At 44.0% G+C, this 14,108-nt stretch overlaps 1 protein-coding gene across 11 annotated transcripts in view; it reads left to right on the forward strand.

Moving 5' to 3' along the window:
• The first annotated feature begins 1,554 nt into the window (after positions 1–1,554).
• Positions 1,555–14,108, forward strand: part of Fmnl2 (formin like 2) — a 277,669-nt gene continuing 265,115 nt past the window's right edge. For 9 of the 11 annotated variants that reach the window (XM_063259092.1, XM_063259096.1, XM_063259095.1 and 6 more), the window contains exon 1: positions 1,555–2,071. In XM_063259092.1, the coding sequence (XP_063115162.1) occupies positions 1,955–2,071 (117 nt within the window). In that variant the 5' untranslated portion in view covers positions 1,555–1,954. The remainder of the gene's footprint in view (positions 2,072–14,108) is intronic. The other 2 variants (XM_063259094.1, XM_005007693.4) reach the window with 1 other exon arrangement.

Here is a 14,108-nt window from a genome sequence, read left to right on the forward strand (position 1 = left end):
AGTCTAAGGTGTGTGTAGTTTTAGCAAAAGTCTCCCCAAGGATTAAGAACTACTGCTTTGACAAAGACTGATTGCAGTTCTGCCACAAGTCAAACAGGTGGTTGCCTGGCTGTTGGCTAAACTCACTTACGGGGCTGTTTCTTTTTCCAACAGGTTTTTGAAATACAGCCCAGAAGAAATGGTTGAGTCTTGTCTGTACAATGCCTGGCACAAGACTTTGGGGAAATAAAAAAGCTGCAGCAACAATCGTTCCTAAAAGCTTTCCCCAACACCCTGTCATTGTGTCCTACAAAACTGTTATGTGTATAAATTCTCTTCTTTACTAGATTGGAAAGTATTCCAGACCAAGGCAATCTTTATTTTCTCCCACCATGGAACACAGTAACGCACACACAGAAGCCATTTGTTGTAGTCAGAGTTTACAAGGGAAAGGATTTAATTCAGGACACATAATTTATAAGATTATTTTATAATATTCACCCAAAGAGTCAAGTGCAAAAGAGTGCAGGAAATCTTTCCACACTCTAGAGACCCCAAAAATACAGCTGTGGGCCTGGATCTCTCAGCAATGTCTTGCACGAGTCCAGCTGTAGACCTTTTAGCCCATAGTAATGTTCTCCATAAGTCCAACTGGAGGCCTAGAGCCCACAAGAATGTTTCGTGTAAATCTGTGTCAAGGGTCTGCACTGAGAAGGCCCCAAGGTCAGTGGTGGAAGCTAGAAAGTCTGCACCAGAGGGAAGAAGGATCTGCCCTGGAACCAGGAAGCAATGCTCAAGATAAGGTCCAGAACTCCCAGAAGAGAACTACAGCCACCTCAGCAATAGTGAAGACCTGAGCTTCTCTGACAATAAGAACAGCTGAGTTCATATCAGGAAAATCAGCATGACAAGCTTCTCCAGGAGAATCAACAACACATTAGCTTCTCTGGTTTTCCTTTTTATGCTGTTGGCACAATCCTCAGGTGGGCCTTTCACGTTCAGCACCATGCTGACTCAGTTTAGCTGGGTGTTACAAGTTGACCATTAGTTAATTCACTGTTTGACAGGTGTTTTTGTCTTGAACTGAATTTTCACTAGACTTCCACGGTCTAACTCTGTATATCATATATGACATATTTATGAAACAGTTCAATCACATTAGAGAATGCAACATGCAGGGGAATGGTTAACATAGCACCTATGGATTGACACCCAGTTTAGGGAGTAGGTCATTGCTTAACAACTTGGAGGTCCCTTATCCAGCTATATACTTTGGAACAGAGAAAATTTTCTGAAATTTAAATCAGAATGCAATGTCTATTCATTGATTCACTGGATTCAGTTGTCGGATGTGATGAAGATGAGATAGCTTCTTTCATGGTCGGGGAAGCAGATCTCTAAGGATCTAAATGACTTGCCATACTGGAGTCTCCGCACCTCCTAGTCTCAAGGAGCAGGCAGGGCTGAATGGACTCTGCGAGCGAAACTACGTATCCCGGCAGCCCGCGGGGCGAGTGGGCGGGGCCTGCTGGCCCGGGGGCGGGGTCGGCGAGCGGGGCATTGTGTCCGCCAGCGCCAAGCCGCATTTGTCTGCTGGAGGTGCTGGCCGAGCGTGCGTGGCGGTGTAGGCTCGGTCTGCAAGTGTCAGCGGCGGGAGGTCGGGAGGAGGAGGGACCACGCGCCGGCTGGACGCGCCCGCTGACAAGGGGCGGTGCGCGGGGAGCACCATGCAGAGAGGCGCCCGGCGCCCTGCAGACCCCTCGCGAGGAGAAGAGGCCGGGGCCGCGCTTGGGCGGCCGAGAGCATGAGGGAGGCCAGGGGGCGGCTCGGCTCCGGGCGCCAGTGCTAGGGAGCGGCGTGCGCTGCACACTCGCCGGGGCGCGGCGGAGGGCGGGAGCCGAGCGCCTGGAGCTGCTGTGATTTCCGACGCGGACAGAGGGGCCGGAGTAGCCCCCGGCTCCAGCGCGCAGCCAGCATGGGCAACGCAGGGAGCATGGATTCGCAGCAGACCGACTTCAGGGCGCACACCGTGCCTTTGAAGCTGCCGATGCCGGAGCCAGGTGAACTGGAGGAGCGCTTTGCCATAGTGCTGGTGAGTGCACGCCGGCCGGGCGCGCAGCTGACTGGCCCCCTCCCCTTCGCCCGGTCCCCGCCGTCCCGCGGGGAGGCTGCCCAGACCCATTGTAGTCTGCCTCGCCGCCCTCCTGTCCGCCCGCGGGGAGTCGCGCGCCTTCAGTCCTCGTGGGGTCCCGGGATGGGGATGGGGCACCGGCGGGCTGCTCGGCCAACCCCGAACCCATTGTCTGGCGGGAGGCTTTCGCGGCTGGAGTGCCGGGGAGGCGCGGCGTGGGTGTGAAGGGTAGGGGCGCGAACCGCGAGGGGGGTGCGAGCCGCCGAGGCTTTTTGTTTAAAACAAAACAAAAAACCCCGATCCGCACACCCCGAGCCCCTGCGGACCGTCCCTCGGGCGCCCACCCGCAGGCCTGCGGGGTCCCGGCAGATGGGCGCAGGTGGCTGCCGGGCGCTGAGCGGAGGCGAATTTAAGGGCAGACGTCGCGGCTTGGCCGGGCGGGAGCGACCCGCAAAGCATCGGGGAGACGCGCAATCGTTCGGCGCCCCGGCCCCCAAGCAAGCGTGGAGGGGTATCCCAAACCCAGGCAGTGCAGAACCCCAGTATGTCCCTTTGGTCTTAAATCTAACTGCTGGGACGTGTTTCGAGCTGTCCTGACTACGCGGGCAGCCCCCGCCCTCCACGCTCAGGCTGGGGCCGCCCTCCCTCCCGCATTCCGTTTCTCTGCCCTGTAGCTTGTTAGACTCTGAAGAGTCCCTTCTTTCTCCCTTTCGTGCTGGGACGAAGTTTCTGGGTCCTTCCCAGCCAGAGCCTGCGGTGCTATGAGCTCAAGAGGGTGTGGCGGCTTTCCCCTTGCCTCAGCCAGAGTTTGAACTACACTTGGTCCCCGCGCTTCCAGTTTCAGTGTCCCAGCCCCACGAAGGGGTGTTGGGAGGGAAGTGGGCCAGACCAGACGCATTCCCAGTCCTCACACTTGCACATTTCCCCTTTCCTAGCTGGTTACCCTAAAACCCATATGACTAGGCAGCATGAGGAATTTGTGATAGAGGCAGCCAACGTTTGAGCCTTTCTGAGTGTGTTTTTTGCATGTGACTGACAAACTTTGGGGAAGGTCTTGAGTCCTAGATGAATCGGTTTTATGAGATTGAAACACCCACTGGGACGCTTCAGTTGCCTTTCTTGAGGCCTTGAGGAGGGATTGGCTTGGTCTGGGAAATATTGCTCTGGATGGCAGGTTACCTAGCTTTGTGTTCTCTGGGAGAATAAGCCACCTGGAAGCTGGTGTTTCAGTGCAGGAGATAAATGACGTTGCCTGTCTTTGCATTTTCTAAGATCTCGCACAGCTGGTCCCACATTGTGCAAAATGGGACCCTGAAATGAAACAGCCTAAGCTTAATTGCTTCTCAAGGCAGTCTGGGCGCATACTTGATCCCTTCTTTCTAGAGACAAACGTTTTTCTTAAAAACAAAAGCTGTTCCATGAGGCACATGGTTCTTACCTCCTGGCTCTGAGTTTTCTGTTTTTCCCCCATGCTGTGATACCGTGTGCCTGAGCACTAGTGGTGATGGAGGAGCCAGTGACACGGGGAACCAGTGCAGCAGCCATAATAATAACAATGCAATTAAGTTCTACTCAACTGGGATAACATTTTTTTGCATGAGCTTTCAGTTACCCTGCTGATTAATAACACATGGTATGAATTAATCTTTAGAAAAATAATGTCCCTTCCTTAACATGGTGGAGTTGTGTTCCTAGTAAGTCTACCAGTCACAAACTTAGTCTGTAGACTTTTATGATTGTACACCCCAGGCCCCTAGGGGCGGTGGTTGGTTGTTGTGGCCTTTCCCAAGTTTCACACACTTACTGGGTGCATTTTTAAAGTTGTTTACAGTATTTTGAGCCACTCCAGCAAACAAAATACAAAAGTAAAATATCAGGCTGATCTGTTTTGAATAATAAAGCTTTGGGAAATGTCTTAGCTTGGGGACCTTCCTGTCCAGAATGCACTTGAACCATTGATGTTTGTTTACTTTGCCAGCTGAGCTCTGCTTGCTCTTGGGAAATCTTTGGAGTCAAAGGAACCCCCTCAAATGATCTACTACCACTTGTTTATGATTTCTCTTGTAGACAGTTTTTTTCTGAGATTGTGTATCCAAAGTTCTCAGTTTTTGCATTACTTTGCTTCTCATGAATTGTTTGAAAAAGCATTTAAAACTATTTAATTCTTAAGATCAAGCTTGAAGGAGATGTTTTAGATGGCAGATTTTTAAAGTATATATGTGGAGAAATTCCTTACCTTTAGGTAAGAGAATATTGCATCGGCATTATTCATATCGGTTGTGTATTATAAAGTATCTAGTAATACTGTATAGAAGAGTGTACAAGTACTATAAGTATGACTTATATTGATAAAATAATGCATCCCTTCAGGCTAGAAAAACAGTGATTCCCAATCTCCAGTTCTGGAATATCTGAAGCCTTATGGATGAGTAAATAAAAACTAAAATGACAGATCCATTGTATTTCCTGTTAGAAACTCCTTAATAGAGCACAGACCTACTCAGTTACATATCTCTCTTCTCCGCTTAAGTTAATATGGGTTAAGTTGTGTAAATGTGAAAAATTAGTGGGTATGAATGGAAAGAAAAAAGGAGAGGGCAAAAGATTATTGAAATAAGATCAGTGGAGGGCTAAACTTTGAAAACTTCCTGTGAATAATTACTGGTAAAAACTGGATCTACATCTTAGGAGTTTAATCCTATTAAAGGAGAGCCTTTATCTTCCTGAGTCTGCATTCAGCATTGTTCTGTTAGTTATAAAACTTGTTTTCAAGTGAAAAGATTACTGACTTAATGTATACATTTAACCATTTGTATTTTTTTTTTTTTTTTGTCTTTTTCGTTTTTATCGGTACCAGGAATCGAACTCACGACTGCCTGCTTGCAAGGCAGGCACTTATGCCGCTGAGCTAAATCCCCAGCCCCTACCATTTGTATTTTTGGACTTAGCTTTCAGGTATAATTATCAGGTGATATGCCTTTGTGTATGTATGCATGCATGCAACCCCCACATAAATGGTGTTTGTTAATCTTGGGTGGAAGTGTGCTACAAGTTATACGTTCATAGTTTTTTTAGGGTATGTGGATTTGTAGGTAACATTAGCTTGTATTTTTTGAGTCCTGTGCATTGATGTTTAAATATCCATGTGGCTTTCCGTTGTACTTAACATTATATGGTTATTGGGGTCAAAATCCTCCCTTAAATCCTCCCTTATCTATTATTATCAAAGAAGATCCTATGACGATGCTTCTTAGTGAGCATTGTGACAAGCCAATGGTCTTTAGCCAAGAATACTTTTTTTTAACGTTAGACACTTCATAACATCCTTGACTCATTTTTGGCTTGCAGTCACTGTTAACAGCATAAAATCTAAGTCCTTGACTGGCTTTGTTGAGGAGCTGCCCTAAGGAGCCTTCCTTTTGACTTCAGATAAAAGAATATTTTTAAGTCCTCTGTCTTACTTGCTGTGTTTTCATGTATTATCAGATATCAGGCAGCACTGCTAATATGTAAAGCAGTATTTTTGATATTGGGAGCAGCATCGGTATCAGTGTTGGTATCTGACTGAGTAAATTTCCTTTTCAGTTTTTCCTTTGTCAGGCTTTTTTTTTCTTGAGATTGGATGTAGTCATTTTGCTTCTAGAAGGAATGGGATACTTTCTGAAGATGTCTTGTGCTTATGTGTTCTCGCTTAACCTTCCCAGTTGGTTCAGCCATCAGGAGGGCTGTACATGTGTAAATTACCAGAAGTCATATAGTTATTAAGTAACCAATCTAAGATTTTAGCCCATATTTGGGTCTCTGGCTTCCCTATTATGCTTTCTTAAACCTGGATAGGTGGGAGTCGGGGACTGGAACTAGGAGTAAAAAAATTTCTAATCTGGTAAAAGCAAGTTTCAGGCTGTTTAAAATCAGCAGCAATTTCTCAAAAGTAAGTGCAGTAGGATGCATGTGATATTTTTCTTCCGCGTCAGATCCTTTTGGCAACTCTTCTGTTTTCAGGCATGGAGTTAAAACATTGATGAGGTCCAAAAGTGGGCTCTTCATTTTTTCAGTATAGATTTGAAATCCCTTGGTTAGAATGTTTATGGTTTGCTAAACCAGAGCAAAGAGCAGCCTGTCGCTGGAATGTGAGGACTTCAAATGTGAAAGTGACAAGGAAGGCCAAGTTTGTTTCCCCTTCAAGTTGCCCTTCCCTTCCAAGGAGAACACTTGCCATGAGGTCTGTTGAGCAGATGGATGGGTGGGAGTGTGGTGAGGCCGTTGTGTGCTACTGATCTGTTTTCGCACATCCCTTGCTCTGTTGTGAGGGAAAGCTGTGGAAGGGGGTGGGATTGAACCATTATCATTTCACCTTCCTCAGTAACTCCATGAGCTGCTTCCCCCCCATCAATGCTTATTGCTGTGCATATTATTATCACCGTGCATTTTTCTTCCTAAGATCAGTAAAAACTGTCAAAACATATTTTAGGTATTAGATCAAAGAATAGTCTTGGAATACAAGTATTTGCCTACAGTAAGGAACCGGCAGCAGTGTGAAGTGGTGAAATTTGGAGAGAGAGGTATGCATGCCCTAAAACCCTTAAGGGAGAGTTACTCATCCCTTAAGGGTTTTAGAGAATGGGGGAACTGGTTTTAGAACACAGTTTGGATAAGTTAAGTTCTTTCCCTGGCTCTTGGTTTTCTTTGTGCAAAGGAATTTTATTTGGCATAACTATCAGGACAGTTTTGAGATGATGGAAATCATAGTACTTGAAAGTGTAAAATTTACAGAATGTAACACCTTGTAATTCATTAGCTGCCGTGCAGTTCTCTTGGGCTTTGGGGTGGAAAAGAGTGTAGCCGTATTCTGTGTGGACTAATCGAATTCTCTGGGGCTAAAAATCATATGAGCATAAGAAATACTTTTAGAGTTATCAAAAGATAGTGACTTCTCCATTGGAGTTATTCCGACAGAGCTGTGTGAAAAATGCTGGTGACAGGAAGGCCTTTCCCACCCCAAGCGCATTATAGGCTTGAAAGTTGTCTCAGTGAGTCTTGACCTGCAGGTGGGAGACGTGGAGCCACAGTACCTGGGAGTGGCCCTTGTAGGTCTCTTCAGAGAAGAAACAAGTATAGGCTCTTACTTATTTTGGAAATTCATCGATTTTGTAAGAAGGGTGTTCTGGGTGACTTAGTCTTAATGAACTTTTGTTCTTGTCTCATTTAGATGTTTTTGGCATGTAAAGACAAGGGAAAGTGGGCTTCCTAGTCTCTTGTTCAAGGTGTCATTAAGGTTAAAAGAGGTGGCTAATAAAAGAAGCACTGATTACAGACAACTTTTTCCTTTGCAAGAGGACTGTGGTGCTGTGGATCCTTTTTAGGAACAAAGCAGTGAATCCTTATAAAAGAACAGGCTGAAAGAAGAAAAATTACAAACTGTGTAGCCACTTGATAAAGGCCCTCTTGAAGAGTGACTTTTTACAAAGACCCTCCTTTCCCAAATGACCAGAAGTGTATTCCTAGGCTTTGGGGTCACGTTTTTGGTAGAGAGGTTTCATACACCATCTTTGCTCCCATCTACTTGAATACTGGGGGTGGAGACAGCTCATCCTTGTCTTCCTTTTAACATTTCATCTGTCCGTACTGAAGGAAGAGCTTCTTCTCCTCACCCCAGTTACCTTTGCCTCTTCTTTCAATATAACACTGTCGTTTCCTACTGGTATGACTTGGACGCAAATCCAGAGGGAGTTGGTAGCTGGAGAGCTGCGTCATGGACTATGATTCACCTGAGGTCGCAGCTGTGGGCCATGCTGTCTGGGAATCCTTCAGTTTGGAAATACCAAGGACCTGTTGCATGATGTAGTGGTATATGACACTGACAGGTATGTATCACTTTACACTCTTAAGAAACAGAAGAACATGACCATTAGTACTTCTAGGTGGGTATCTTATCATGAGTTGTGTAATTTCTAGGTCAAACTTTGTGTGATCCCAATCACATTTATGGTGTTCTGGAACTGACTGACTCTTATTTCACATGCAGTCTTAGTTTAGACTTTTTTGTTCTGGTTTTATGCATGTGTGTGGTATTGGGGATTGAAACCAGTGATACTCCACATTCTTTTATAAAACATTTTGTTGTGAGATACAGTTAAGTAGTGCAGGATGGCCTCAGACTTGTGATCTTGTGAGTAGCTGTGAGCTTGACCCTCTGTACCCTGTACTGTTGCATTTTTGAGCCTTTGTCTTTTGTTGGGGTAGCCGAAAGTCTCAGAGTATTCGGGTCTTGCTCTATCCAGGAGTCATCTCACCGGACTGATGTCTGCCCAGGGTAGATAGTGCCTGGGGCCCGGCTTATCCAGAAACTCTGTTGGCTTTGGGATTGGTGTCAGATAGTTCATATTTTTGCCATGTCCTTGGTAATGGGACACCAAGATGTAAGTGAAAAGACAGAATTCACTGATTTGAACCTGAATTTTGTTCCTCGCTCCCTGTATGGCAGTTTGGTAGAACACTTTACTTTTAAATAAGGAACTGATAATGATAAGTTAATACAGTGATTCTCAGTTTGGCTTTGTATCGTTGTCATCTGTGGCACCTTGTAGAGTACTGGTCACTGGATCCAGCTCGCAGAAATTGACCAATTTTGGGTGTGATCTGGATATCAGTATTTTTAAAAGGCTCTCTATGGGACTTGGGTGTGCCGCATAGGTTGATTGGCTTTATGCTAGAAGAGTGTCTTTCCCCTTTTCTCGTCTGCCTCAAAGACTAAATGTAAAAGATTAAGCCAACGAAGAAGTCTGATGAATATAATAGAAAAGGAGCTAATTAAGAAATGAAAAACTTTGGAGAAATTAGGCAAAATTAAGACTTTAAAAACAAACAAAAGTCAATCCTTGATTCAACCAAAAGCAACAAGATGAAGACAGAAAATGATCAAAATGTGTTGAATGGCAGACTTATTTAACTATTTAAGAAATGACCATCAATTTACTGAAATAAAAATTTGCAGACTAAGTTCTATATATTATAGTTTAAGATTGAGCATTGTATTTTTGGAGTAAAGCAAGCAATAAATACATTGATTGTATGCCTGCTTCTATTTTCAAGCCTAATTGTCTTTGGTTCGAGGCAAGCTTTTTGCTTTGATCTCTGGTTTTACCACTTACAAGGACTTGATGGGCTTGGCTTCCTGGAGTGAAATTCAAATATACTTGTGAAATGTAAACAGCATTCATTTATTAAAAATCCTATAATCAAGGCAAATTGGCATGCTTATGTAAGCAATTAACTTTGAGAATAGAAAAGATAAATAGGATAGTAGGTCAAGAATGAGCTTATTGTTCTCAATGCAAGGCTCATTATTCCTTCATTATAGCATAAGCAGTTAGACATTCCTCTTGTTCGTGATCTTCAGCATTTGTGGTTTTTAAGTTTAAGGACAGCATAGTGGTTTTCTGGAACTGAGAGGGTAGAAGCAATTATTGTCTCATTTTGATGTAAAAAATGTAAATCTTTCAAAGAAATGTATGTATGTAGTTTATGACCAGAAAAAAAATTTCAAATGATTGGTAACAGGGTAAACGAAGCTGTGAATTTGGATGGTAATACTAAAGGATCAGTAGGGGATTCTACTTAAGTGAGGAAGGTAAAGATGACTATTTTACTGTGGCAGAAAGGTTGACAATCTCTTCTACTTTACTTTCCCGGAATATTTCTCTTTCTCTTAAGTAAAAGGAAGCAGTATGGTAACTAATACTACGTTGGATATTGTGGCAACATTCAGTTTGCCCGGTGAGTTTACTGTTGTCAAATGTCTTGTGAAATCTGGAGAACTGCAGTGCAGAGGCTATGGAGCAGATGAACAGCATTATAGGTCTGTTCATTATAGAAGTCACCAGTAGTCATCAGAAGTCCCAAAAGTCCCAAATTGACCCAAAGTCAATTCTGATTTTTCTGTTGATAAAGGAAAAAAAAATTATTTAGGATGTTATTTTGTAATTATCCACTTAGAAGATCTTTTGTCAGACTGGGTACATTAGCTCAGGAGTCAGAATCTGAACCTCGTGATTGGTCCTCAAAGGTGGTTAGATGTGGGTTTTTGTGTACCTCTGTGCTCAACTTACTTTCCTTGTGGTTTGCCTTCAAGTGGAAGAGCCCGGGCCACCCCATTGTGCCTTGTGGTCTGATCCTAAATGCCTCTCACCATGAGGTGTGCACCCCTTCCTTTGAGAGTTTTTTTCAGTCCAACAGGGCTTTGATCATTAGGAGATACCAACATGGCAGCATCTTCATGTCACTTTCAGCTCCAACAGTGTTGATTGTGTGTGTGTTGCGTGTGAATAGTATGCCTGTTTTTGTACTACATGAAAGAGGACTTATGTTCTTAGAATATAGCTTCATCAGGAAGGATTTTCAAAATAAAAACGAGCATTTGCAGTTTTGTCTATCAACGTTTGGAATCAGGTGCTTATAGATACAGGTTTTGTGTATTTGCTGTCTGGTTGAAGTTCTGGCCTTAAGCTTTTCCTGTCTTTTGATGACTTTTAAAATATTCTTAAGTATGGGATTGTAAATTTCATCGTGTGCAGCTTTTCCGTCAAAGCCTACGTTACTCCAGACATTGGATCCAGTTTGGCTGTGTTCATTGTTGACAGTCGCCCTTCCTTTCTCTCCTCTGCAACTTCCGTGTTCTTCCCGCCTTGTGGGAGCAGCCGCAGTTCTGCCAGACCCAGCTCCTCTTCTGTTTTCTCATAGAAACAGACTTAGAGCGCACTTTGTCTCTGTTTACAGAACAGGCCAGCACTTCCCTGCCGCCTTGTCTTTTCTCACAGATGTTCTCTTGCACAGAGTGGGCTTCTGTTTCCTCTTTGCTCACTGAAACTATGTGCAGCCTTCAAGATTCTTCTGAAAGTTCATCTTTTTGGAGTGGCCTAGGCCCACGTCAGCTTGGGGAAGGTGGGAAAAGTAACTCCTTACTTTGATCTCTTTATAGTATGAATTAGCTCCTTTAGAAGGTACTTGATTAAATATCCACCTGTGTGAGATGTGCCTGTAAAATAAGGAGCTCTTTTTATGTGTTGCTTTGTACTTGCTCTTCACATTCTCAGCCATCTCTTTGTGTCTTTATTTACCTGCCATTTCATGTTGCGGGCTCCCGGAAGGCAGGGATCATGTCTTCAGGTCTTGACAGCTGCGTCTCCAACACAACGTCTGGGCCAGTGAAGGCCTCTGGATAATTTCTGTTGATTGAGGAGCTCTGCCTGCTGAAAGAGGACTGGGAATTTGAGTAACTGCTTGAGAACCTGTTGAGACCACACAGGGCTGACTGTTAACTCCATGTAACTTGCGTTTGTATTAAAAGGACACTATGTCGCTGATTCTTCCTCGGTGGATAGTCCCTGTGTTTCTGGATTGTTGTTGATACCCAGGAATATTGAATGTTCAGAGAGAACAAGTCAACGTCAGGCTCCACTTGCCTCCTTGTAGAAGAGCTGAGTTAGGAGCAGAGGAGGGCGGTAAGTGGGTTGTCACCGCTGTGAAGCCACATTGCTTTGTCGTGGTGTCCTGTCACCAAGTGAGCAGATACCGTCCTTCATGGCCTTTTCATTTGGAGTAAAACACATTTAAGTGAGCAGCATTCCTGCTTTGGTCTTTTCATGCTTTGCTGCTTGCAAAGTGCTTTCATGCTTTCATCTGTGATTCTAAACGTTTTTGAGAAATGAGGCAAATAGGGCATAAGAGTATGCGACTTGCAGTTACATAAGAAAGTAAAGTTTGTGTCCTAGTTCTTTGTCTTTGTACTGTAGGGAGGATACCGCTGCTAAAGAAGGTGATGTTTATGCACTTTCTCTTGGTGTTAGGGTGCTATAAGCAACACCTGTAGTGTTCTTGAGAGAGAGGTAGTCGTGTCTTCTCACTGCTGAGGTGGTGGGCTCAGACACAGAGTGAGCACTGCCAAATAATGGAGGCAAGATTTGAATTTGGGCCTGTCTGACTAGAGAACCTGCTTCTTTCTACTGCATGACACTTTTATTTCTGAGTTGATGGCAAGGAGGTAAATGTGTGTTCATTCATTTCTGTTAGACCGCTGGACTAAATTCTGTACAATAGCCACTGTGTTTGTGCAGAATCCAGTTTGTATTATATGCAGAAAAATCTGGCTCTGATCTCAAGGGGCTCAGGATACAGCTGGGAAATAAACAAAATCTCAGAGATCTTCCTAACATCTAGATGCAGCTGGCCTAAGCTCTAAGGATGCAGAGGGAAAGTGCCATTCTGGACAAAATAGAATAGCAAGTAGGGAGGAGTCTTCTGAGATTCCAGCTCGGCTCCAGCCACTGTTTTTTTATTCTACATTGTGTGTTTTTGCTGATTTGGCGCTGCTTAAGAAAGGCTTGTACTTGACACAGACCAGAAGTATCTGGAGAACTTTACTGTGTGCCAGGCAGTGTTGAATGAGAGGGACCTTTTGTCTGCCCTCAAGGGTTTACAGGTTAGTGGGAGGTAGTAGTGGGGGAAGCTGTACAGGAAAGGAGGACAGATAGATACATCAGTGGGGGGTTGAAAGTGGGGCTGGAAAGTGCTAGAAGGGCAATAAAACAGGATAATGTGAGGTGGTATCATCCATTAGGAGGTGAATGGTAAGGAGCAGGCAGCCAGTGGGTGAAGATCAGATAGGAGCTTCCCAGCAGGAGTGTGATTTGTTTTTTCTCCCCCTGGGTCTGGAGGGGCCTTCACAGCCCTGGAGCAAAGGAAGGGGAGAGGCCAACAATTTCAGACCTGCTGGGATACACTTAGCTCATCAGCTTCAGATCATGCAAGCCTGAGGGAAATGTGAGAGAAGGGGCTCAGGAATCTTTTTCCTCTGACTGTATTAACAGAGCCTTTTCTTATAAATGGCTTTACATAGCCACAGTTCTGCCTTTTGTTACATTCACATGAATTTTTTTTTTTTAAAGTGGTCATTTTAGGACGGTCACTGTTCTACAGTACTGATTGGAGTACTGATTGGTGTGTGTGTGGTACCCTAAATGAAGGCCAGTGATGAGTCTGGCCCATTTTATCTGCTGGAAGCCATTAATGACCTGAGGGAGGCAAGGTATAACGTAACCATTGCTTAACCTGCAACTAGTTTGTGGCTCAGATCTGCCTCCCTCCCTCCCTCTTTCCCTCTCAAAATTATTGTAATTAAAGGGACATAGAAGAATTTTATACAGAGATTTTGTTTCTGAAGTTAAGAATAAAACTTGTCTATAATTAAAATTATTCCTGAATTCCTTTATATTGCCCATAGAAGTATAGTATGTAATTCTGTACTGAAACAATCCAGAAAGCAGTTTTTTTAAAAACATTACTGAGCTACGTCCCCTGCCCCAGAAAGCAATTATTATGCATGTTAAAGTCTGAGAATCTGTGAGGTTGACTAAAGGGAAAGCCACTAAAGATCAAACCTAGATGGTAGGTGCCTGGGCTTTCAGACCATTCTGCACTCAGAAGCTATCAAACTTCCCCTGGTTACTTGCTAATGGTGGGTGGATAATTCTAATATATTTTTGCTTGCCAGTTGATTTATACTATTTAGTCTTAGTATATCTTTAAATATGTATTATGATTTGTTTCTTGGGATTTTACGACAGCCTTCCAGTTAGTTTAACAGCAGATTTAATGAATCTCAGAAAAAAATCTCAGTAACATGGGCTACTTACTGTGCATTTCTGTGTGAGTGTGTGTGCATGAGCGTGTGTATGTGTGTGTGTGTGTGTGTGTGCGCTTGCTTGCTTGCTTATGTGTTTGGTACTGGAGATTGAGCCTGGGGGCTTTGGACTTGTGCACCATGTGCTTTAACTACTGAGTTACCTTCCAGCCTGTGCATTTCTTTCATCATTTTAGTAGAATTGAAAAGTAGCTCAGGAAACCTGAAGGGTAGGTTTCATCCCTGTGTAGGTTATGAGAAATTTAGGTTAGAGAAGTTAGAGCACTAGCCTGAGGACACACATTTCTAGTAGATACCAGA

Source organism: Cavia porcellus, unplaced genomic scaffold (genome assembly GCF_034190915.1).
Source record: "Cavia porcellus strain 051 isolate PalLab524CR breed Dunkin Hartley unplaced genomic scaffold, mCavPor4.1 scaffold_12, whole genome shotgun sequence".
NCBI classification, from domain to species: domain Eukaryota; kingdom Metazoa; phylum Chordata; class Mammalia; order Rodentia; family Caviidae; genus Cavia; species Cavia porcellus.